The sequence below is a fragment of the Canis lupus genome, unplaced genomic scaffold, assembly GCF_011100685.1.
Source record: "Canis lupus familiaris isolate Mischka breed German Shepherd unplaced genomic scaffold, alternate assembly UU_Cfam_GSD_1.0 chrUn_S1947H2146, whole genome shotgun sequence".
NCBI lineage: Eukaryota > Metazoa > Chordata > Mammalia > Carnivora > Canidae > Canis > Canis lupus.
In genome coordinates, this window is record NW_023330814.1 from 27,624 (window position 1) to 53,785 (window position 26,162).

General features: G+C 50.2%; 2 protein-coding genes across 2 annotated transcripts; one reads left to right on the forward strand and one right to left on the reverse strand.

Moving 5' to 3' along the window:
* The first annotated feature begins 7,068 nt into the window (after positions 1–7,068).
* LOC119878826 (carnitine O-palmitoyltransferase 1, liver isoform-like) lies at positions 7,069–17,408 on the forward strand. Its single transcript, XM_038589391.1, has 3 exons — positions 7,069–7,160; positions 13,145–13,298; positions 17,173–17,408. Exons 1-3 carry the CDS (start codon positions 7,084–7,086, stop codon positions 17,188–17,190), a joined length of 249 nt encoding a protein of 82 aa, XP_038445319.1. The 5' UTR covers positions 7,069–7,083; the 3' UTR covers positions 17,191–17,408.
* Positions 16,951–25,794, reverse strand: LOC119878825 (uncharacterized protein C2orf16-like). Its single transcript, XM_038589390.1, has one exon. It carries the CDS (start codon positions 25,604–25,606, stop codon positions 17,567–17,569), a length of 8,040 nt encoding a protein of 2,679 aa, XP_038445318.1. The 5' UTR covers positions 25,607–25,794; the 3' UTR covers positions 16,951–17,566.
* Positions 25,795–26,162: the final 368 nt, after the last annotated feature.

Below are 26,162 nucleotides of genomic sequence, written 5' to 3' on the forward strand. Positions count from 1 at the left end.
AATCTGGAGGGGAGGGGTGGGGGGTGTCGCAGCCTGGGATCCCTGGTGGGCAAGATGGGAGCCGGCAGTGGCGGGAAATCTCTAACTTCTAACTTCAGAGAAATGCAAATTAAAATAAATAGCATTATCTACACGCTCTCCTTTAGGACTGAGAAACATGAAGAGAGCGGATAGAGACAGACAGCACTGATGGTCCCTAGAGACAGGACTCCACTCCCATGCCTGGGTAGGAATAGATAGATGCCAGTAAGCTTTTTTGGGGCGGCTCTGCAAGTGACACCAATGTCACCAAAATGTCACAGGTGCCTGCCCTTTGACTCAGTTGCTTCACTACTAGGGATCTACAGAGAGAAATCAGAGCTCAGAGAGGCCCACTCACAGCCAGTGCAGCTTTATTTATACCCGCAATGGTGAAAAGGGGCTCTAAGGGCCGTGGGGCGCGTTCATCACCGAGACAGAGGAGGTCATCTCTGTATCTCCACAGGGAACCGTCGTCCAAGGGGGGAGCCAAGTGAAAACAAGAGTGTCACAAACAGCACAGATCCTGTGACTTCACTTCAAACAGCCTGGAGAGCGCACACCAACAGTTAACTGTAGTAGCAGCAGTGACGGGGGCGGGAACAAGAGAGAACTTTCATTTTCTCTTCTAAACCTTCCAGTGGTAACCACCAAAGGATACAGGCAGAAAGATGGAGGCAAGCATGGCCTTTTCATTGCCCAAAGAAGTCACTGAGCTCTAGGAGAGCCGGGTCTCTGTTCATAAACCTGGGGCCTTTACGGAGCACCTGTTACCTGCAGGGCCACCAGCTAGAGGGAAGGGAAGGCGCGGGGCGGGGCGGGGGGGGGGGGGGGGGGGGGGAACCGCTGCGCCCCTGACCTGAGCGCCCTGCGGCAGCTGCCGGCCCAGGCCCCGGGGGTCCGCCCACGCAAGGGTCTCTGGGTCACTCTGTCCCCACTACCAGCCAGGTCTTTCCTGGCACCTACACTGCTTTAGGCGCCCTGAATGATTAATTTGCCAAATCTTACCAAAGCCCCCGAGGGAGGTGTTTTTCTCCGGTTAGATGAGGAGGAAGAGGCTCAGAAGGGTCGCGGGAACTCGCAGCAGCGGGTTGGCTCCGCGAGCCACGCGGCCTCCGGCTCGCCTGAGCTGTCACTCCGGGGACAATGTCCGATTTGGGGATTTGGGGCGACGGCTCTGGAGTTAGACTTGGCTCCAGCGTCGGGTCCATTTTCTCAGCCATATGGTCATGCGCGAGTTAGTGATCCTTTCTGCAGCCCCGGCCGGGATCGGCTATTTATGGGGGCGCTTTGCGGATTAGAGGCGGCAATGGCTGTGGAGGGCTCGCGTGAACCCCGCACCCTGCTAAGCACTTTTACGGGCTTGGCCCACAGGAGTTGGCCCATTTTTCAGATGAGAAAACCGAGTCTCCGGGCTGAGGAATCTCGCCCCGGGCCCCAGGCTGGCAGAGGCGTTGGCCCGCGTGCCCCCAGCAGCCTCAGTTTCCTCACCCGACACGCTCCCCGGGGAGCCGCGGAGGCCCCGCCCGTCCCGGTCCCGCCCCCCCCGCCGCCGCGCGGCCCCCCCCCCTCCGCCCGCCCGCGCGGGGGAGTCTCAGCCCCGCCCGCACCGCAGCCCCGCACGCTCCAGCCAATCGGCGGCGGCGGCGTCGGGTGCACTCGGCCTCGCCCGCGGCCCTCCAGCCCCCGGCTCTCGCTCGCTGAGCGCTCAGTGCGCCGCCGCCTCCGCCGCCTCCGCCTCCGCCGCCGCCCGCCGCGCCTCCGTTCGCTGACTCGGTAAGGCTGGGCCGAGGGCTGCGCCCGCGGACGGCGCGCGGGCCTGCGGCTGCGCGGGCTCGGGGGGGGGCGCGCGGGGGACTGCCCGGGTCCCGACCCAGGCGGGGGCGGGGGGAACCCCCAGCATCCCTCCACCCGGACGGCGGGTTTCGCCCGGAGCCCGAAACGCGAGCGCGGCAGGGACTCCTCACCTCCCGCCCCGGATCGGATCGCGGGGGGCGGGGGGCGTCCGCCGGGGGCCGGTGTGCGCGCGAGTCCCCGGTGCGGGTCCGGTGCGGCCCGCGAGAGGGATGCTCGGCCCCCGGACTTGGCAGGATGCGCCAAGCCCGGGACTAGCAGGGCCACTGGCTTCTTTGCTCGCTCCTCTCCCCCTCCTCTCCCGGGAGTGGATTGGGTGTGAGGGTACGCCCGAGGGTCGGCCCGCCGGCGGGTGCGGTGCCGGAGCTGGAGGGATGCGCGGGTCTCCGGATTTGGCTGGATGCCCCCGGCCCGGGGCCACGAGGGGCGCCGGCTCCCACATCCGCTCATCCCACCCTTCTCTTAGGAATGGTTTGGGCGTGGGGGTCCGTCCGAGGGGCGGCGAGGCTGCAGGACGGATGCTCGGCCTTCTGGACTTGGCTGGGCGCCGTCCACCCGCTCTCGATCCCGCCGCATCCCTCCCCCCATCGGGTAGACTGGGTCTGGGGGGCCGTCCTGGGGTTCCAGGCGGGAGCTAGAGGGACGCTGGGGCCTCAGGACTCCCCGGCGCGCCGTCCGCCCCCCTCCCCGGCTGCCCCCGCATTGCAGCCGTCGGGACCACGCCCTTGACGCGGGGCTCCAGGCGCGGCCCCGAGCGTCCGCCGGGGACCACAGGGGCGCCCGGCCGGGGTCTCCGCTGGCGGACGCCCCCCACCCCCGGTGAGGCCCTGGGTGCGGGGCAGGTGGCGCCGAGCGTCCGCCCAAGGTCGCGCCCCCGCCGCGCGGGGGTGGGGAGGGGACCGTCACGTGACCGGGTCCGGGCTCCCTGGGCCCGCAAGCCCCGGCAGGCGCCGTCCGGAGCCCCGACGGGTCTGCAGCCCTGACCTCCGCTCCCTCAACGATGGCCACGACCATTTCCTTTCCTTTCGTTTTGCTCGGAAAGGCCGTGGGTCAGCGTGTTTGTTGCTTTCGTGAAAGCTGGAGGGAACCAAGGTGAGGGCCGACTTGAACACCGAGAGTTAACCATCCCGTATAATTAACCAGGTTCGGTGCAGAACACGCTTAAGCAGTCCCCGCTCAGGACAAGGCTTTCGGTTCCTCGGTGCTCCCTGGGTTGAATATTTAAAGGGAGATTGTTGTGGGGGAACTGGTAACTTTGTAAGTTGCCGAATAAAATAGAAATCCGTTAACCTTTTGAAACGTGTAGTTTGTTACACCATCCTCTTGCACCGGCGTCGGGTTTCTGGCCATTCCAGATATTCAGGCGTGTTGATTTCCTCCCGAACCTCAAACTAAGGGATTAGAACGTGGCTGGACTCCCTGGTTTTTTTTTTTTTTTTATTTTGTGCCAGCGAACAGCACCCCTCCCCAGCCCCCCTTTCTCCGAAGTATTTAAGGTGACTCGCGGTGAGTGTGCACGGAGGACGACCTTAATGCAGATAGATGAGCTGGTCTTTGAGGGGAAGCAGGGTCTGGTGGGAAGGCCTATGGGGCCATCGCGTCCTCGGAACTGAATGCAGCCTCAGACCGAGGGGTCTGGTGGTTGAGCCTCTGTGAGCCTGGGGGCTCCTCTTCGCCTCGAAACGACCCGTTTCCTTCCTGTGAAGCATTGCTAGACCCGGCCTCGCACCCTGAACTCCCATCTGTGGAGTCCAACAGAAAAGGGCCACCTTTGGGGGCGCACATACTTTGTGTCAGGGTGGCAGAAACTGGCTTTCCTGCGCAGGCCAAAATAAGCTTTCGAGTTGGTCCCGAAAACAAGTGGCCTAACCCGGAGGCCCAGGGAGTAAACCTGGCGTCCCCGCTGCTGCCGCCCTTGGCCCGACCCTGGACGCGCGGTAACCCAGCGGTCAAGCCTGGGCCTCCGGGGAGTCCTGGGGCCAGGGCCGCGCTGATGCAACCCGGCCCTTCGCGCCCATTCATAGAAACACTTCATTTTTCCTGGGGCGGGAGTCCCTTCCGGGCGCGCTTTGGCGCCTGGGGCGCGGGGCTGCGGGCCGGCCGTGGGGCGGCAGCCGGCGCCCGCAGCCCTTCGTGCCCTCGGGGTTGGCCACGCGGGGCCGGGCCTTCCCACGGACAGGCGCTGCGTGTCGCCGGGGGAGGAGGACGGGCTGCGCCGGCGATGCGCGCCAGCTCGCTCCGGAAGGTCTCTCGGAGCCGGGCGGGTGGAACAGGATCTGAGCGCCGGGGACGCGCCGGGCCGGGGGCGGGGCCTCGGGTTAACCTTTCCCCTACTTTTCGCAGCCGTCACGTGACGCCCGCGGGGGGGGCGGGGGGGCGGGGCGGGGCGCGGCGGCCCGCAGCTGCCCGCGGCGCCCTCGAGGACGCGTTCCAGGCGAGCAATTAAAGACGCGGCGGAGCTCGGAGGGCGGTGGGGAGGTGGGAGGCGAAAGCGCGCCCGCTGCGGCCCGGGGCTGCTGCTGCACTTTGATCCGGTTGCAGTTTTCCTTTGTTGGAGAAAAGGTTTAGTCATTCTGCGTGGTTCTTACCGGCAGGCCAGAGTGCTGCTGCCGCTGCCGCCGCTGCTGCTGCTGCTGGTGCTCCTGGAAGCCTCAACTTCGCTTCCGGAAGAATTGGTGCTGTTAAGGCTAAAATAAAATTGGCATGTTCAGAGTGCGTGTCACAGATTCTCTGCTGGCTTTGATGGGGCCTCTTCTCTTTCTCCCCAGATGCTTGAGCCACTCCTGAGCAGCTCTTGCCAGCACTGTTCTGTTTGACAGATAAGTAAGGACAAGCACAGGGTCCAACATGAAGGCGGTGCTTAGGGGACCCAAGGATGCGCAGAGTGGCCTCCGCGCCCAGGTCCCGCTCCGGGGACCACCCTCTCACAGTGCCTTGGGTGCCTGTAGAAAGAGTCTAGGCTGCACAGGGCGTGCTTAAAAAAAAAGAAAGAAAGGAAGGAAAAAGATCTGGTAATTAACACAAGTAAAGAATATGTTCTTTTTGTTGATTTCTGACGTTTATGCCGCTTTTTGTGAACTTCACCTTTTACCCAGCGCAAATATGGGTGGACCTTGGGTTCCCAGCAGGCCCTGGGTGGAAGCCAACTGACCTTTTTGGGGTAAGGTGATCCTGAGCCTCAGTTCTCTGGAATGTCCACCTTTACTTTCCTGTAATGTGGGTTGTTTTTCTGCCTGTTTTTGGAAGTCAACAATTGAAATTTTGCTGCTGCTTTAGGCTTGCCTCTCTCAGTGTACAGTATATTGCCACCGTGGAAGGCTGCGAGATTGCACAAGATTATCAACTAGTTGTTGGACACCAGGTAACTCAGGTAAAAAAAGAAAGGACTCCATACCACCAATGCTGTGGGTTCACCACCCACCTGTCCCGCGGAACCTGAGTGTTCTAGATTCTTTCTGACCGTCCCTGAGTGCCACCTGCTACCTTTGCTTCCCACGGGACTCTTAACTTGCCTTCCTGCTGATTCCTGTGAGCAAAGTGGCCTTTCAGATATTAATCCAGTGAAGAACATTTGGGATCCGTTCTCCCCTAGATTGCTGCACTTTTCTGATGCGGGTGGGGTCCTTAGGGGCTGTGAAAGTCTGTGCCAGGGAAGCAAGCAGCAGACAGAGGAAGCTGTTACGTTCTTCCACCTGCCCGGTGCCCTTGTTTTGCCTTGTGACTGTGCTCAGGATGTCTGGATGGGAGACCTGCAAGCTCCATACTTCCCACATCAAGGGAGGGACCAGTGACCTCCTCTTCCTACCAGTCTACTGGCTTCCTCCTGAGTCCCGAGGAGGCTGTTGATCCCCAGCGCACCCCTGTCTGGTCACCTCTTTGTTTCCGTGCCCTGGTGAGAAATACGGCTCCATGCAGATGGGACTCGTCCAGTTTCTGAGGAGTCAAGTTCTGAGGGTTAATTCCTTCTCTTAGAAGCCCTGGCACCTCCTCCCACTGCCCCAGTAAAAGGTAATACGTGTTTAGGTTAAAAGCAAACACAAAATAACCTTGCCTTTAAGAAGTTTCTTAGGCTGTAACTCTGACTTTACATTTTATGAAAGTCTTCCTCATTTATGAGATAACGCATCTGTCACTTAATTTTCCTAATGTCAACTCCTCTACTGCCCTTAAAAAGATTTAACGTGAAGAGTTTTGGTTTCTTTCTATTTTTTCAAAAACACTCTGTTGTACAATGGGGGGTTAAGGTTAGGGTACGATAAGGTGTACTAGAAATGGATCAAGCAGCGCTCCTGCAAGCTGAATACCAGAGTGAGGAGGTCGGTCTGGGAGGTATCTGATGCTGGCAGGGCGTTGCAGGGAACGGGGAGAGGGGGGGGAGAGGGGTCTAGGAAAGAAGTAGAGGGCAGATACACGTGGAAACCCACGTTCCTGGAGCATGGGACCATAGTTCGGAAGGTACAGTGTGTTTCCTACATACTGTGGTGTCAGGCCTATTACTTGATGTGAGGGGGCATATTCTGCATACTTGATGTGCCAGGAAACGATGTTAGGATAAGGCAGTGACATTTGTTCAAGGCCTCCCTCTCTGTCTCCTTGTCTCCCTGTCTCCTACACGCCACGCGCGCGTGGCACACACACACACACACACACACACACACGGCTAAGTGGCAGAGCTGGAGTTCGAATCCAGATCTGTGTTCTCCAAACCTTGTGGCCCGTCTGTCCTCCCTGTCCCAGGCTGCTTCCCAGACCCCTGTGCAGGCAGTGTTGGGTGTTAGCATTGCCCCCACCCCACCCCCCTGGATATGACACTGAATCAGCCTTATATGTGTTTCTGGATTTCCAGTTCCTCATCTGTAAAATGGTGCCTCTGACACCTGTTGATTTGTCTCATGAGTGGGGAGGATCCAGTAAGAGGCCAGATGTGAAAATAGTTTCAAGGGTATGAAGTAGGCATGAGTTTTAGCAAATAATACCATAGCCTCAGGCATGTTTTATGGATAGGACCATCCTCTCCAGGCCCTGAGCTGGAACTGGGGCTTGGCAAGGTCAGCGGCATCTCTGGGGCCAGAGTGAGGAGCGTGCGAGGGAAAGCCACCTTGCCCTTGGTGTCAGGAACATTTGTGGGAACGATATCTTGCTCTGAGCAGAGGTTCAGGGATCTCTTTTGGGTGGAGGCATGCTTCTTCCAGCAGAGGGGCCGCCATCGGCATGGCTGGTGACACAGGTGCTTATGGATCTGCATCTGGAGAAAAATACTTGAGCGGAGCACAGATGATTGGGGCCTGGTGAGGCATTTGTATTTTCTTCATAAAACATGACTCTCGGTGACCTTTCCCGAATTCTTTTCTCTTGCGTGGATCATATTTCTTTTGTATTTTTCTGATTGGCCATTATTTACTAGAGTGGGCACGATAGCAGGTGTACATTTGAATTTGCTTTATTTTTATGCTAGCTCCGTGGGCAGAAGTTGGGTTTTTCCGGAGCCATAAAACAAACTATAATGATTGAGAATTCCCTCTATAATCTGCCTTGACTCAGCATCCTTACCCCATAAACGTGAATGGTGCCCCGTGAAAGACCGTGCTGCAGGCTCTGCCCACAGTGTCTCCTCTGGAGAGTTTTTCCAGGGTTGGAGGCCCGAGCATCCTCCCTGGTGAGGAGTACGGCCTGTGCTGTTGGAGACCCTGCCTGGTGTTCCACGTGGCTGCTAAGCCGTTGCTTCCTGTGGGTAACCTTTCCTCAAAGGATTCCCAACACAGCTGTTGACCCGCTAGATGAGATGGGCCGCCCTTTGCTGGATTTTAATAGCAGGCTGAGCCCACTCCTGTGCGCGCGGTGAATTGTGCAATTTAGTGGAGAGGCTGGTTCCTGTGAATAATTTTAGCGTTGGCACCAATCGTGTTTGTAGTTACTGTAGTTTTATTGCTGACTGCAATCACATCGTTTCGGTTACAACAGGATGACCTAATTTTATATTTGTGTAGCTTTAGGAATCTTACGTGGAACTTTTAATGGAGTACCTACCACTTAACTGGGAGGTAGGCACGTGGTGTTTGGAGTTGGACGTGGGTCTGCTGGCTGTGACCTTGGGCAGGTGTCTTGGCACCTGCACGTTGATCTGCCCCTTGGTAAATTCTGTGCCCCTTCCCTGGGTTCTCCTGGGAATCAGATGGGTAACGCGGGTGAGACGCGGGTCATGTTGTCCAGTAGCTACAGTTTGGTAGAAGGAATATTTTTGTGTTTTCATTGTTAAAAGCACAGGAAAGAATCTGCTGCATTTGTCTGTCTGCCTACCTACCTTTCTCTCTCCTTATCTGTTGTTTTTAAGGTTAGGTTGAAAGACCTCTGACAGCAACTAATTACATATTTTGGATATCACAGGGCAGGTTTTACTGTTTGTTTATTACGGAGGTGATTTCCATATCTGAATTTCCCCCCCGGGCTGTTTTGGAAGCCAGCTAAGCACTTTGCATTGTGCTGACCTTTTACCTCCTTTCCTTAGCCAGCTGCCTGCCCCAGAATCCTGGCAGATGGGTGGTGGCACTGGGCCAGCTCCTCCTGAAGGGTAAGGGGACTAGCTTAGGGATGGCTGATGTTATGATTGCTGGCCGCTGACCTTGTGTGAACAAATTATGGTGAGGAAGAGTTGATGGAGGAGGAGGACAAAGCAGGCACATATGAAAAATGAACTACAGAACAATTTTTTTGTCCAAAGATGTGGTGAGTGGCATTGGGCAGTTATCAAAATTAAAGTAGTCTTACTGAAACTAAGGTATGTGTTACGTCAGCCCCCACCCCCCGCCGGCAGCATTCACTTGGCATTAAGTGTTAGAGAGCTGTCTGTCTGTCGTCCTCAATGGATTCAGAGTAGAACAAGGATTTGTGTCCTGGAGACGCTCCTCACTTCCGTTGGGAGATTAAATGAAAGATTTTTTTTAAGTTTTTAAAAAGGTTTTTATTTATCAGAGAGAGAGGGAGGGAGCGTGCACATGTGAGATGGAGAGGCTGACTCCCCGCTGAGCATAGCCTGACTCAGGGATTCGATCCCAGGACCCTGATATCGTGACCTGAGCGGAAGGCAGATGCTTAACCAACTGAGTCACCCAGACGCCACCTAAATGAAAGATTTACAAATGAAAGTCACCTTCCAGCCTGTGTGGGGAGAATCACCAGCTGAAACCTGGTGGAACTCGGTTCTCTGGGAATGTGGGGTCAAAGGCAGCCTGCAGAAGGGGAGTTTGAAGCTAAGTGTGAACCCAGAAGATGGGAATGGAGAGAGAGCAAAGGCATCCCAGCTGTGAGTTGGAGTTAGCAGGCTCTCCCGGCCAAGGCCCAAGTGGGGGTCTGGCTTGGGAAGCTGTAGGAACAGCCGCATAATAGACCAGTGATGTGAATTTATAAAAATTGCCATAAATAGGTCGTTGCTCTCAACTCGGATCTTGGTGTCTTTCCGAGAGCAGATTAACATAAGATGCTTAAGTTCTCTGGTGCAGACCTTGTAGACTCTCTCTCCAGTAGTGGGCTTCATGATTTTTAAAGTAGCACGTCACATGGTTCCCATGCTCAGCCTGGGGGTGCAGCGCCCAGGTGTGTTCCAGGCCGGGAGGTTCATGCAAGCTCACGTCAGCTGGGGCTGCCAGGTGGGCACTCTCCACCAGAGGCGGCCAGAGGTGGTTTCTGCAGTGCCAGGAAAAATAAGCAGGTCCACAGCCCCACAGCATGCCAAGCCACATAGACCCAGGGGGCTTTCTTTCTATCTTCAGCACTTTGGGTAAATTTCTTCACATCTCAAGTGCCTCAAGTGGCCACTTCCTGGTTTACCCCTAAACTGGTCTGGCAGGTGCACAGCAAGAGGTGGCCTCTTGTACAGGATGTTGGGTGGACACGTGTTTGGTTCTCTAGCATGGACACCGGGGTGTGGAAGTGCGGGGCTGTGTACTAACACCATGTTTTGAGAAACCACCAGACTGGTGTCCATAGCAGCTGCACTGTTGTGCATCCCCAGCGGCAGCACATGGGGGTTCTGGATTCTCCACCGCCTTGCCAGCACTTGTTACCCTCCATCCTTTGGATTCTAGCCATCCTGGTGGGTGTACAGTGGCATTTGGCCTCAGTGTTGATTGGCATTTCCCCGACAGTGATAGGAGGTAGCATTGAAAGCATATATTGTTTTTCTTTTTCTTTTTTTAAAAATATTTTATTTATTTATTTATGAGAGACACAGAGAGAGGCAGAGACACAGGCAGAGGCAGAAGCAGGCTCCATGCAGAGAGCCCAACGTGGGACTTGATCCCGGGTCTCCAGGATCATGCCCTGGGCTGAAGATGGCGCTAAACCACTGAGCCACCTGGGCTGCCCCTTCTTCTTCTTCTTCTTCCTCTTCTTCTTCTTCCTTCTTCCTTCTTCCTTCTTCCTTCTTCCTTCTTCCTTTTCTTCTTCCTTCTTTCTTCTTCTTTTTTTTAAACGCAGGCTCCGTGCCCAGCATGGAGCTTGCACTCAGGACCCTGAGATCAAGACCTGAGCTGAGAGCGAGGCGGACGCCTAACCGTTGACGGAGCCACCCAGGCGCCCCTGTGATTGTAAATGTTTTTAAACACGAGTCTGTGGATGCCAGGACAGAGGGTGGGATTTTCACTTACTAGATTTGCACAGGGAGTTCTTCAAACCTTTGTCTGCAGATACTGCAAACCTGGTTCTGCAGATACTGTCTCGCCTGCCTCCCTGACAGAGGTCAGACCCCTGAGCAAACACTGGACCCACACCTTCAGATAGAATTGACTGCAGACGCTATGTTTAGGTTCCATCTCCTGCCATTAATAATCCCTCACATCTGTATAAAGCCCTGGAAAGAGCTTATAAATCATCCCGAGGGTGGCCAGTCCGTAAGTTTGTTTGCCATGCTTCACTCTCTGCAGAGTGATCTCTGTGACACCTGCCTCCTGCCACATGTGTAGCCTGCAGTCTTTGTGGGGAGGGGTTAAGAGGTGGCCTTGAGGCGCTAGCAGAATCCTTGAGCCACCTGGATAGCTTTTTGAGAACAGGATTCAGAGCTGTTGAGGTGCCCTCTTCAACATCCTGCATTATCTGCAGGAGCCCTTTGCTTGGAGATCTTGCTGCTTTCAGACATGGGATCTGTTTCTTCAGAATCGGCCAGGCTAGGGAGCTTGGCTCCATGCCTGCTGAATAACACGTAGATAACCATGAACACTTTGCAGGTTGCGTTAAGCTAAGGTGATTCCCAGTGGATTGAGTTTTGCCGACTTGCTCTTTGCCTCCATGATCATGAAAGCAGGTTGTGTGCTGACTCTTCCCAGGTGTGCCCAGGTGTGCCTGTCCCAGCCTCTCCCTTTGCCCCTAGCCACGTCACATGTGGTTAAGTCCACACACCACTCCTCTGCTCCCACCCCCGACTTGTCGTCCCCAGGCAGAGACTCTCCTGTGTCAGGCAGTGGCTCTTCTGAGCCAGTGATCAAGCCTGAAGCCCCAGGGTGCCTCTGAAGCCTGTCTGGCTGGAGCGGGTTGTCCTCCTCACCCCCACTCATGCCACTTTGGGCCACTGTCTCCTGGAAGACTGACTGCCCTTACTTCTTACTGGTCTCACGCCCTGCCCTGCCCACCATCCATACTGCAGCCAGAGTGGTCTTCTGTCTGTTAAAGACTTACTCATTTGAGAGAGCATGTGAGAGAGCATGAACGGGAGATGCAGAGGGAGAGGGAGAGGGAGAGAGAGAATCTCAAGCACACTCCCCACTGAGTGCAGAGCCATACATAGAGCCTCATCTTGCCACCCTGATACCATAACCTGAGCCAAAACCAAGAGTTGGATGCTTCCTCAACTGAGCCACCCAGGCGCCCCCAGAGGGGTCTTCTTGAGACAGAAACAGTAACTTAAAGCCCCTGGATGCTCTTCCTTCACCCTTAGCATAAAACCCAGCTGCCTCCCCTGGCTGCCTGTGGGTCATCCTCTCTGACCATAGCTGCCTGCTCTTGACACCAGCCACCCTGTCCTTGACCTGCCCTTGACCTCTGCCCAGAGTCCTGTTTTACCTTTGGGCCTGAAAGGCTTGCCCTCCAGCTGATCCTTCTGGGCTTCCATGTCATCTAGGAGGTCCCCTCTTGGACCCTCTCTACTTTTTGGCCTCCCTATGTGAGCTCTAGAGGGGCAGGAGGAGGACTTTACTGCCAATGTCTGCATCCTCCCCGTGGCTGGCATGTGGGAGGCAGTCAACAAACGCTTGCCGAAGGAGCAAATAAATGCAGGCCGCATGCCTCTCTGGGCCTGTAATGGAACCATTTGTTCCAATTAGCCGAAGACTAATAAGCTAGTTTGGCTTTTGTAACTGGGCATCTTTGAAAGCATGACACCTGTTTATATTGGTAGGTCCTCCTCCCACTCAGTAGGCTTCAGAAGGTAAAAACAGGAGAAATTGTGATAAGAAAACATACAATTTTGGGTTTTCATTATAGTTCTTGGTAGCTTTTCCCCCTTCTGTTAGCTTCCTTTTTATTGTGGGGCATCCGGTATAGAGCTTAGGAAGAAGGAGCATGGTCCCGGGGCTCCAGGAGGTAGCAGAGGGGCTGGCTGTGCCGGAGGGAGCCGTGAGGTGCATCCTGAGTCCCCAAGGAAGAAGACAGGAACCATGAGGAAGGGAGCCGGAATAGACCTGGCTCTGAAGCCGTTGAAAGGAAACACACTTTTATTGGTTGAGGCAGGGCAGCTAGCCTGAGCAGAGACACCCATAGACACCCACTCCGGAGGATTCTCTGTGTCTCCTTTTCATGGAGTCTTCAGTGGCGCCTGAGCCGGTCTCTCAAGACAGCAGCCACATGCATCCCCCAGAGTCCAGTGCTCCTGCCTGGACACAAGGGGTTCAGGGCCATCAGGGACTCATCTGTGGACTCTCTGGGTTTCTTCTGTGCCAGACTCCAGGAGGTTGGTGGGTGGCAGTGAGATTGGCAGGTGGCTAAACGGCTGCCAACTTCCTGGGTCAGCTGGGTGTGGCCTGGAGGCCTGATGGTAGGGGTGGGGGTGAGGTTCCACTCCTGGACTCCACCGGCCACCCCGGGCCTCTGAGCAGAGGGGACAGTGGGCTGGGTAGTGCTGGACAGGTCGGGGAGGGGCCAGTGGCCCCTGGAATTGGGTCTATTAATGGAATATGAAGTTTGTTAGATGGCTGGGAAAGACTAAATTCAGAACACATCCCAGGTCCAGGTAAGGGGCTAATACCTGGTAAAATGCTGGTTGTGTCACACTGTCCCCTTCTCCTAGGAGATTGCCGAAGATGGCGGAAGCTCACCAAGCCGTGGCCTTCCAGTTCACTGTCACCCCAGACGGTATCGACCTGCGGCTGAGCCATGAAGCTCTTAAGCAAATCTATCTGTCTGGACTACATTCCTGGAAGAAGAAGTTCATCAGATTCAAGGTTTGTGGATCCTTGTTTAAATCTATGTGGTGCTCAGCTAGCACCTGAGAATGCGTCTGGGTGCTGGTGCAGGATGGGTGTGTCAGTGCTGACGGGCACGGGGTTGGTACTTCATCGGGACTTATGAAACACTTCCACATGTACTGGCTCACTGAGTTCTTTTACTTTTATTTATGTATTTATTTTAAAGATTGTATTTATTTACTCATGAGAGACACACAGAGAGCCAGAGACATAGGCATACGGAGAAGCAGGTTCCATGTGGGGAGTCCAGTGCGGGACTTGATCCCAGGACCCTGGAATCACAACCTGAGCCGAAAACAGACGTTCAACCACTGAGTCACCCAGGTGTCCCAGGCTCACTGAATTCTTGAAGAAATTCTGTAAGGCAGGCAGGCTGGTTTGGCACCCTGTAGGCAGGTGAGGCGGTTGTTCAGGGAAGCAAAGACTAAAATCCACGTCTCTGAGTTCAGAACTCTTTACACCTTGGAGAAGGAGGATCGTTTCCAGCTGTACGAATCGCAGTGAGTTTATCTAACAGATGCCTCGCTGATAAGACAGTCAGATGTTGAAATATATGCATGTAAATTCAAATAGAGTTGACTTCACATGTTCTCAATTCTGTTTACCTGAAAGACTGGAAATTTATTCACTTTTTTTAAAGATATTTTATTTATGAGAGAGAGCACGCACATGAGCAGGGGGAGGGGCAGAGGGAGAAGCAGACTGCCTGCTGAGCAGGGGGCCTGACTACAGGGTTCCATCCCAGGACCCCAGGACCGTGACCCAAGCCAAAGGCAGACGCCCAACCGAGCCACCCAAGCTTATTTTTTTTATTCAAGCACAAGTCTCGTTTTCCACTTAATCATTATTTTGAAAATCATAGGAGGAATAAGATGCATGTTTGGAAAGAATTCAAGTGAGATGACAGTTCATCAAGTTACCTGCCGCAAGGAATGAGGAAAACTCATAACCGTTTATTTATTTTCCAGTTTCCTTTTCAGAGGGTGTAGCTCAGACTAGCGCTGTTGAGAAGGCCAAGGAGCCAGAGTAGGTGAGAGCAGTGACTCAGAAGGGCGACAGGCCCCCTGGGAACCGGCCTGGCTGGGCAGGTGCTGCCCCGGGTGGGGGTGGGGGTCCCCGCACACGGCCCTGGCAGCTCCCGCGGTCGAGCAGGCGCCACCTACAGGGGTAAGCGCGCTCTGCCACCTGACCTTCCCGAGAGCAACACCTTTTACCGCCAAATCCAGGGAAAGAGAGACTTGGGTGCAGAGCTGTGGCCATGTGTCCTTGCACCCCAGTGGAAGTGTTCTTTGGTTTCAAAGACCTTGTAGTACTGCTGGCAAGACCAGTGGATAGGAAGAGAGAGGATCAATAGTGCATGGCTGCACCTGACTGCATGGTTACAGAGGACCATGTGGCTCGGAGCTGGAGGGGCCGCAGGGGGAGGCTGGGGTGAGTGGGAGACCTCTTATCTGGACCCTTCTTGCCTTGGTTTTAATGTAACGTAATACATGTATGTGTCTTCACCTTAAAAGAACGTTTACTTCAGAGAACACCAGGAGAAACCCCCACTTTGTTTAAAATTTCTTTCTCGGGGCACCTGGGTGGCTCAGTGGTTGAATGTCTGCCTTCGGCCCAGGTAGTGATCCCGGGTTGAGTCCCACATCGGGTTCCCTCTCAGGGATTCTGCTTCTCTCTCTCTGCCTATGTCTCCCTGCCTCTCCTTCTGTATCTCTCCTGAATAAATATATAAAACCTTAAAAAAAAAATCTTTCTCTTAGACCTCTAGACAATAGGAAATCTATGGGAATAACATGGAAGGATGCAAGTAGCTTCTAAAATAATTCAGAAGAGCTTTGAGAGTTTTAAATCCATTGTCTTGGTCAAATCAATCTCTTATTAAGAAGGCTTTAGCAAGAATTTTTTTTTTTTTTTTTAATTTAGTTTAGTAGTTTCGAAACAAACACCAAAATAAAGAGAATAAGGAGGGCAGCCCCGGTGGCGCAGCGGTTTAGCGCCGCCTGCAGCCCGGGGTGTGATCCAGTCATCGGGCTTCCTGCATGGAGCCTGCTTCTCCCTCTGCTTGTGTCTCTGCCTCTCTCTCTCTCTCTCCCCCGCCCCCTCTCTCTACATTTCTATGAATAAATAAAATCTTTAAAAAAATGCTACAATTCCATAGCAAGACAGACAACTCAACATTTAAAAATAGGCCAAAGAGGGGTGCCTGGGTGTCTTAGTTGGTTAATCTTCTGACTTCAGTTCAGGTCATGATCCAGGGTCCTGGGGTCGAGCCCCCAGTCAGGCTTCCTGCTCGGCAAAGAGTCTGCTTCTCCCTCTACCCCTCTCCCTACCTGTGTCCGTTGTTTCTCTCATACTCTATCAAGTAAATACATTAAAAAATCTTTATTTTTTAAAGATTTTATTTATGTATTCATGAGAGACACAGAGAGAGGCAGAGACACAGGCAGAGGGAGAAGCAGGCTCCAAACAGGAAGCCCAATGCAGGACTTGATCCCAGGATCCTGGGACTCAGGGATTACACCCTGAGCCAAAGGTAGACGCTCAACTGCTGAGCCACCCAGGAACCCCAAAAACAAAATCTTTAATTGGGCAAAAGATATGAACAGGTGCTTCCCAGAAGATATATGAATGGCTAATAAGCACATGACAGATGTTCTATATCATTATTCATCAGGAAAATGTTAAAATGACAATGAAACACCACTATACACCCTTAAAATTGGCTAAAATTAAAGACTTATTCCTATACACTGCTGATAGGAATATAAAATTATACCACCAATTTGGAAAACAGGCAAATTTTTTAAAAAGTTTAACACACTCCAGACATATGACCAATCAACCTAAGATGGCATATCTTGGTAGAACAATACCATCTCAGGTATTTATCAAGAGAAAAAGAAAAAAAAGGCCAGCCCGGGTGGCTCAGCAGTTTAGCGCCGCCTTCAGCCCAGGGCGTGATCTGGAGACCCGGGATCAAGACCCACATCGGGCTCCCTGCCTGGAGCCTGCTTCTCCCTCTGCTTGTGTCTCTGCCTCTCTCTCTGCATCTCTCTGTGTCTCTCGTGATAAATAAATAAAATCTTAAACAAAAAAATTCCCACAAAGAAGTGCACATGGATGTTCGGAACAGCTTTATTTTAATACTCCCAGAAGGCAAAGAACCCAAATGTCTCAAGGAAGATGGCTAAACAAATTATGGTATTTGTATAATGAAATTCTATTCAGCAATAAAAATTAGTTCTCATTCAAAACCACTATTTTGAATGAAAAAAATCATGCAAAAATAGGACATACTACCTGATTTCATTATATAAAATCCTAGAACATGCAAACCACTGTATGGTGACAGAAAGAAAGGGCAGTGCTGTCTGGGAACAGGAGTAGGGAAAAGAATGGATGACAAAGGAACCCAAAAAATCTTGGGGGAGGGATAGTGACTGTAGTGACACTGTTATGGTTATTTACACATGTCAAAGCTAATCAGTATGGTTTCACTCATACATGGAATATAAGAAATAGTGAAAAGGATTATAAGGGAAAGGGGAGGGGAATTGAGTGAGAAAAATTAGGAAGACAAACCATGAGACTCCTAACTGGGAAATAAACCAAGGATTTGGGAAGGGGAGGTTGGTGGGAGCGGGATAGGGTAACTGGGGGACGGGCAATGAGGAGGGCACTTGATAGGATGAGCACTGGATGTTATAATCTATATTGAAAATTTGATTTAAATTTTAAAAATGTAAAAAAAAGAGCTGATCATACTGTATGCTTTAAGTATGTATACTGTAAAGATGCATTCTATTGTACTTCAATGGTACCTCAGTAAAAGTATAAAAAATTTTAACAGGAATTAGCAGTACTCTAGGACCAAAACCCACCATCCAAAACAATGGGAGAAATCTCTACTTGGAAGACTTGCTAGTATCAGGAGGCCAATAAGAGTCAAGTCCCCTCTGACTCCTCTTAGTAAACTGTCACCATAGGAATTTCATCACTGTCAGTGTAAGACTCAAATATACCCATATCCCTTCTCATGAATAAGCATAAGCACATTAAAAACAATAATAACAACAACCAAAAAAACAATACTTCATATGATCAGCATGATTAACATCTTGGGAATTAATCAACATGGTTAAGAAACCACTCCCCCTAGGTCTCTTTTATTTTTCAAAGATTTCAACAATAACGATTGTTTTACAATACTTGTCAAATGAGGGTACTTGATTGCTTACAAAATCTCAGATTAATCCTAAACTTCGATGGCTCCTCTCAGAGGGACTGCGACATCTCCTCTCAGAGGGACTGCGACATCTCCTCTCAGAAGGGCTCCGATGGCTCTTTACAGAGAGACTGCGATAGCTCCTCTCAGAGGGACTGTGATGGCCTTTCTGATAAGGACTGCGATGGCTCCACTGAGAGGGACGGTGATGGCTCTTCTGAGATGGACTGTGAGGGCTCCTCTCAGAAGGACTGTGATGTCTTTTTTCAGAGAAACTGTGATGGCTCCTCTCAGAGGGACTGTGATGACTCTTTTGAGGACTCCGAAGGCTCCTCTTAGAGGGACTGTGATGACTCTTTTGAGGACTTCGATGGCTCCTCTCAGGGGGACTGTGATGACTCTTTTGAGAAGGACCGTGATGCCTCCTCTCAGAGGCACTGTGATGGCCCTTTTGAGAAGGACCACGATGGCTCCTCTCAGAGGCACCGTGATAGCTCCTTCCAGAGAGACTACGAGGGCTCCTATCAGAGGGACTGTGATGGCTTTTTTCAGAAAGACTGTGATGGCTCCTCTCAGAGGGACTGTGATGACTCTTTTGAGGACTTCGAAGGCTCCTCTCAGAGGGACTGTGATGACTCTTTTGAGAAGGACCGTGATGCCTCCTCTCAGAGGCACTGTGATGGCTCTTTTGAGAAGGACCACGATGGCTCCTCTCAGAGGCACCGTGATAGCTCCTTCCAGAGAGACTACGAAGGCTCCTATCAGAGGGACTGTGATGGCTTTTTTCAGAAAGACTGTGATGGCTCCTCTCACAGGGACTGTGATGACTCTTTTGAGGAAGACTGCGATGACTCCTCTCAGAGGCACTTTGATGGCTCCTCTCAGAGAGACTGTGATGGCTTTTTTCAGACAGACTGTGATGGCTCCTCTCAGAGGGAATGTGATGGCTCTTCTGAGAAGTACTTCGATGGCTCCTCTCAGAGGGACTGCGACATCTCCTCTCAGAGGGACTGCGATGGCTCCTTACAGAGGAATTATATGGGGTTCTCTCCCTTAAGAAGCTGTGGTTTTGCTTCTTGGGTGCGAGTTTCTCTTTAAGGTGGCTGTGTGAGGTTCTGTGAGGTGAACCATGTAGATTTCTCCCCCCGACTTGAACTCCGGTTCCTGTTTTGGAGTTCTTGGACTCCTGGCTAGAGATTTCACTTCTGTAGAGCTTTTTCTTACCTTTGCTGCTAGAGTCATTTTGAACAATACCCATAGGCTGTCCAAGTGAACTGGTTTTGAAAGCGGCACTTCCTTGGGAAACTATGGGCTTAGGCAGTTGGGTACGTCTGAGTTGGAAAGAGCTATCTCTTTCTGGTGGTTGAGCTGATCTGAATTGCTCTCTTTCTTCCCATAACATGTTCTGCTTAGTGGTTATGTCTACTGGCTTTACCTTAACAACTGACATCCTGTCTCTTTTGATATCTCTTGATAGGTAATCATTTCTGGCTCTTTGTTTTAGATGCTGGTTTTTGCTTGACCACGAATGGTCTGGCCGTGGCCTGTCCACGGGCTTCTGCCCGGCAGAAGTCATAATTCTGTGTGCTGTCTGCAATGCTTGCTTTAGGCCTTGCAAAAGCAGTTGAATGAATTTGGGTTGGGAGGATTTCTTAGATTGTCTTCTTAAAGACGCAGAGGTAGTTTGAGATGTTCCAGTCCTCTTGCTTCTTACCTGGGCTGGTAATTCCCTAGAAGGACTCTGTATTATGCTTCTACCATTTGTGTAGAGTTTTGTGTTTTGTGTTCTGCTTCCCTTGGTGATTCTTTTCATTGGGTATGGGTATTTTGGATTATGGGTCTTTTTGGTTTTCCTTTTAGCCCATTTTACATTCTGATTGCTTTCAGAGACACTCTCTGGTAGAGAGTGAACCTGACTAAATTCATAGAGCCCCGGCTTTCTAATTTCTGTCTTTCCTACTAGGTCAGGGCCTCTATACTGCCTTCGCCTGATGTGGACTCGTACAGGAGAAGGAGACTGGGAAGATCCAGACTGGAAATATATCGTAGAAGTAGGACTCTTGGAAGCTCGAGTATAGACTTTCGCTGTCCTTAGCGATGGTGATATAGGACTTCGTGGTGTGATGGGTCTGTCTCTTCTGTGGTACTTTGGGACTTGGGGTCTTTTCCCAGTTTGCAACCTAAAGCCAAGTTGCAACCTAATCTCTCCGTGGCCCTCAGGAGTGCGTACAAGGTGGAGCTGTGGATAGATAAGAAGGTAAGGTCCGAAAGTGCCCTGTAATTTATGACAGCAATTAAATCCTGCACATCGGCCACACTGTAAGCAGATAGGGTATTTTAAAACCAGACCTGAAGTTAGAGGTGGAGGTACATTTGGGGGTATTTGACTCCTTAACAGTTTTGCTGCTATTTTTAGCTGCAGATCTTGTAGCAACTGGAACTGTTCTGAGAAGTCAGTCTTGGCCTGGTGGGGAAGATAACTTGGCTTGAGACTGTGTTGGGACTCAAAACTCAAAGAGTTCTCACTCTCTTCCACTGGAACAGAATCTTTCCTGGTGAAAACTATATTGAAGGAAGACTCTAGCTGTACTGGGGCAGGAGGCTGGCCCTCTGATGTGCTGAATGGTATGTGCTGAAAGATGTCCTGGGATATATCAGTGAGCTTTGAACTTCTCTTTAATCTCACTCTAGTCCCAGAATATTGCTGTATTATGGAGGACATGGAGCTACGTGTCCATATTCTTAAGGCTGTTCTTTGCTCGTGACCACGACATGAAGTGTGCCTCTGAATGTAGTTTCTGGCCACTGAAGGCTGAGGAATAACACCTCGACCTTTCTCTAGCAGACTCTGGGAAGGCTTCATCAGTTCAGCTGGAACCCCAAATAAATTCTGGATAGATTGACGGATATCTCTAGTGGCTCTTTCCATTAAAGATGTTGGAGAACAAAGCTTCCTTTCCATCGTGGTTCCCAAGACATCCCCCAACATTAGCATATTGGAGAGATATTTTCGAGGTAGTCGCTGTCTCCAGGAGTGACTCTCCCAGACGTTCTGTTGTCTGCCCAGGACAGAGCTGGTAAGGCCTCTTTGAATTCTTGAGCCTGAGTGGAATGTCCTAGGTGGTGATCTCCAGCTTTGTGGTGGATGTTGGGATAGGCCCTGGAGTGAGTTCCCTAGCTCTTCCACCTGCTTCTTGTCAGTCGTCTTAGATAGGACACCCACTCCTGAGCTCTCAAAATGTGGAGTTTCTACAATGTTAGCTATCTTATCAGAGAGTTGATTGTGAAGGGAAAAGGGAAGAGTTGAAGATTGTATCATAGTAGGGTCTATAAAGGACTCTTCAGGCTGAAAAATATCTGTCCCAATGTTTCTTATATCCAAGGCCCTTGATACTTCTGGCACCTCAAAATCACAAAGGCTTCCGAATTCTGTTTCATCAGAACTTGTGATGAGGGAGTTGGAAGAGTTATGGAGAAATCTAGAGAGATAGTTCTCTATTTGTAACTCCTCTCTTGATGTAAAATCCTCACATTCCCTATTCTGATATACCTGTCGTAGATTCAAATCCTCAGATTCCATCATTTGAGGAGGCCTTATTTTTATCCCTATTGCTTTCACAGCCTGAAGCCCTTGTTCATGAGTGAACACTGCAGGCTCCTCAAAGGGACATGCTGGCTGTGAGAGTAATTCTGCAGATTTCACATGGGTATTTGGCCTTGGAGTTAATTCCACGGGTTCTACCATTTCTTGAAGATTGAAACAATCTATTACTTCTATCGCTGATCCTAATGCTACTCCTATTGGTTCTACAACCTGAGCAATTGGCCCTGGTGCTAACTCCTCAGATTTTACAATTTGAAGTGGTGGCCATGGGATTAACACAGTCTTTACAATCTGAAAGCCTGTCGACTTCATTATGTCCAAAATTTGGTGTGTTGGCTCTGTGGTTAATTCTTTAGATTTTACACTTTGCAACCACAGCTCTGAGGTAAACTCAGAGGGTCTCACATCTTGCAGTTTTGGGGTCAGCTGAACATAGTCTATCATTTGAAAGGCTGGCCCTGGGGTTAATGCTACAGACTTCACAACCTGAAGTGGTGGCCCAGGAGTCACTTTCACATACTCAGTAACTTTTTGGGGGGCTCCCGGGGTTATTCCTATTGAGAGCGCAGCTTGAAGCTGTGTCTTTGTGGATCCTGGGACTTGATCTAGTGGCTTTGGACTAATCCTCATAACTTCTGTAATTTGAGCCCGTACTCCTGGAGCTCTCTGTGAATATTTTATACTTTGATTCTCTGACTGTGGTAGCCCCACTGATCCATTCTCTGGCTGCCATGTCTCAGATGTGAGCTCTACAGACTCTGTGTGTCCTACAGCTTGACCTGTTTGCTTTTGGAGCAACTCTAAAGATTGTCTCCTTTGAAGCCATTGCCTAGAGGTTAAACCCACAGATTCAGGAACTTGATATCCTAGCCCTGATGTCATTTCTGGAGATTCTGGAACATGATGCAATGGCTTTGTAATCAGTGCGTCAGATTCTCCTCTTTGCAGTCTTTTCTCAGAGATCACCTCCACAAATTCTAGTGCTTGAGGATAGGGCCTAGGACATCTCTCTGAATATCCAGTGGTTTCGCTTACTGGCTTTGGGGTCACTCCGAGGAATTCCTTCCCTTTTTGCCTTGCCTTGGAGGTCAATCCCACAGTTTCTGTAGTGTGATGCCTGGGCTCTGGTGTAATCTCTTCAAATCCTACAGCTTGCTGCAGTGGCCTTGTATGTAACTCTCTCAAATCTCTAAGTTGAGGCCGTGACTCAGAGAGCAACTCTAGAGTTTCTGGGATTTGGTAGCTTTTCTTTAGGGTTAATTTCGAGGATTTAGAACCTTGATTCCTTAGCACTGGAGTCCGATCAACAGATTCTGGTACTTGAAGATCTAGCCTTAGAGGCACTCTTGAAGAATCCATGGCTTTACTTGTTGGCTTTGGGGTCAACTCCACAGATTTTTCTGTGGTTTCGTTGCCTTGATGTGCCAACCTTTCTGTGATGTGATAAACTGGTATTGAAATCAAATTCATAGATTTAGGGACTTGATGCTTTGGTGTCGGGATCATCTCTGCACATTCTACAAACTGATGCCCTGGCCTAGGGATTATCTCAGAGTCTGTGATTTGATAGCTTCTTTTCCGATTTAGCATCTCAGCTTTTGTTCCTTGAAGCAGTGCCCCCGGTGCTAACTCTACAGATTTTGTATCTTGCTGTAGAGAGGCTGAGGACAATTTCACATGTTTTATACTTTGCAACTTTGGATCTGGAGTAAACTCCAAAGATTTCTCATCTCGTTGCTGTGATTCCGGAGACCAATCTGAAAATTTAACGCTAGTCAACAATGGTCCTGGTGCAAACTTTTTAGTTGCCTCTGGTGCCAACACCACCGATTTCATACCTTGCCATCCTGAAGTCAGCTCTCGACAATTCGTACCTTGCTGTTGGAACCCTGGTGTCAATTCTACCGAGTTCATATCTTGAAAACATGGCTCTGGTGCAAAGGTCTCAGAGTTAGCATGTGGTGACTTGAGGCATGTTGACAACCCTAAAGAATTAGCACTTTGACAATGTGGCAATAGGTTTGATTTCAAAGATTTCACATCTTGAGAACGTGGCTCTGATTCAAACACCACAGATTTCTGCCGGAGGCAAGAATTCAAATCCTTAGAATTCACATTTTGAGGTTGCGGTCCTGGTTTCAACTCCAGAGATTTCACATCTTGAAAACACAGCTTTGGTGCAAACACCACAGATCTCACACTATGTCGTCTAAGGTGTGAGGGCAACTCCTCAGAATTCATACCTTGAGGATGTGGCCCTGGATTTAACTCCACATATTTCATTTTTTTAAAACATGGCTCTAGTGCAAACGTCTCACATTTCAAGTCTTGCAGCTCGGAGCCTGAAATCAGTTTCACAGAATTTGCACCACAAAGCAGTGGCTCTTTGTTCATCTCCACCGACTTTACATCGTTAAGCAGTGGCTCTGGTAAAAATAACACAGATTTCATACCATTTAACGGAGAGCCTAAAGTGAACACCGACTGTACAACTTGTGGCTGTGACCCACAGTGATTCTCCAAAAACTGGATTTCTGGAAACTTTGTCCCTGGAATTAACTCAGAAGATTTTACACCTTGCCAATATGCTCCAGCGTTGAACAGAATAGATTTTGTACCTTGATATTCTGATGTAGGGTTAGTTTCAGAGGGCTTTGTGCCGTGCATCTGTGGCCCTGGATTAAACTTTATGGAATTTATGCATTGAAGTTCTAACCCTGGTTTCAAATCAGAAGAATTCATGCTTTGCAGCTGTGGGCCCCAGTTGAACTCCCGTGATGTTATACCTTGAAACTGTGTCCCTGGAGTCAATTCACATTTCACATTTTGTAAATGTTGCATAGGGTTGAACATAACAGATTTTACACCTAGAACTTCCGTTCCCAGATTCAAATCAAAAGGTCCCATACCTTGACATTTAATCCCTGAAGTCAACTCAAAAGATTGTATACCTTGCAAAGGCGGCCCAAGTATGCACCCCGTAGAATTTACACATGGTAATTTTGACTCTGGATTCAACTCAGAAGAATTTACACACTTCACCTGTGGCCCAGGGTTGCATTCCATAGGTGCTACACCTAGAAACTTTGACCCTGGAATCAATTCAGATTTCAAACATTGCAAATGTGATTCCAAGTTGAACACCACAGATGTCTCACTTTGCTTCTTAGTCCCTGGATTCACCTCAGATCCCATACCTTGTTGACATTTTCTCCCTGAAGTCAACCCAAAAGACTGTACGCCTTCCAAAAGTGGCCCACGTTTGCACCCCATAGAATTTACACATTGTAATTTTGGCTCTGCATTCAACTCAGAAGAATTTACACACTTCATCTGTGGCCCAGGGTTGCATTCCATAGGTGCAACACCTAGAAACTTCGACCCTGGAATCAATTCAGATTTCATATCTTGCAAATGCCGGTCAGGGTTGAACACCATAGATGTCTCACTTGCAATCTCTGTCCCTGAACTCACTTCAGAAGACTTCATACCTTGAAGTTTTGAAACTAAAGTTAATTCAGAAGGGTTTATACCTTGCAAAGGTGGCTCAGGGTTGCATCCAAAAGAATTTACGCACTGCAGTTTTGGGTTTGAAATAAATGCAGAAGAATTCACACCTTGCACATGTGGCCCAAGGCAGAACACCTGAGATTTTATACCTTGAAGCCCCGGCTGAGGATTCAACTCAGATTTTACACCTTTCAATTGTGGCCCAGTGCTGAATGCCACAAGATTTGTACACTGAAGCTGTGGCCCTGGATTCAATTCAGAGGATTTCCCACCTTGTAATTTAGGCTCATGCTTGAATTCCAGAAATTGCTCATATGGAAGCTTCACATCTGTGCACAACTCAGATTTTATCTCTTGTAGCTGTGGCCCAGGATTGAGCTCAAAAGACTGCATACCTTGAAGCATACCTGTTCCCTTGCATAACTCGGGAGATTTCACATCTTGCAACTGCTGCTCGGGATTGAATTCCATAGCTTTCACATCGTGAAGCTTTGTCTCTTTGCATAATTCTGAAGATTTTATATGTTGCAGATGTGGTCCAGGATTGTATACCATAAATTTCATACTTTGAAGCTCTGGCCATGGTTTCAACTTACAAGATTTCTCTTCTTGCCACTGTTTCCCAGCTTTGAACTCAGAAGATATCACACTGCAAGTCTTTGATTTCAAGGCTAACTCAGAGGGGTTTGCAACCTGAAATTCTGGGTCATGTTTGACTTCTGTCGTTTTCATTATTCGAAGGTTTATGGACTCAGGAGATTTTGCACCTTGCAACTTTGCCCCGGGGTTGAATTTCATAGATTTCACACCTTGAAGGTGTGCCCCTGGTGTCAACATATGCAGTTTCCTGTTTTGTAACTGTGGGGCTGACCCAAACCCCAAAGATTTCACATCTTTGACCTTTGCACCTAGAGTCCATTCAAGAGATTTCATATCTTGCTTCATGGGTCTGGCAAGGAACTCCACAGATTCTCCACTTTGAAGCTTTGTTTCTGGTGCCAACTCAGAAGAGGTTACACCTTGTAACTGTGGAACAGGTTTTAACTCAACTGATTTCAAATCTCGAAGCCTGCACTCAGGTATCCAATCAGATTTCTCACCTTGTCTCTGTGGTCCAGGGTTGAACTCCACCGGTTTCATACCTTGAAACTTCCTCTTCTGGGTTAAATTAGATTTCCCACCTTGTAGCTTGGACCATGGTTGAACTCAGAGGATTTCACTTCTTGAAGCTTTGACCCTGGGATCACTTTAGAAGACTTCATACCTTGAAAGTGTGATCTAGAACTGAACCCCGTAGATTTTGTATCTTGAAGCTTTATACCCATGATCAACTCAGAGCATTTCACATCTTGTAACTGTGGGCCTGATTTCACAGCTGGAAACTTCCTCCCCAGGGTCAAATCAGAAGATTTCTCACCTTGTAACTTTGGATTAGGTTTCAGTTCTACAGATTTCATACCTTGAAGCTTTTCCCTTGGGATCACTTGAGAAGACTTCACAT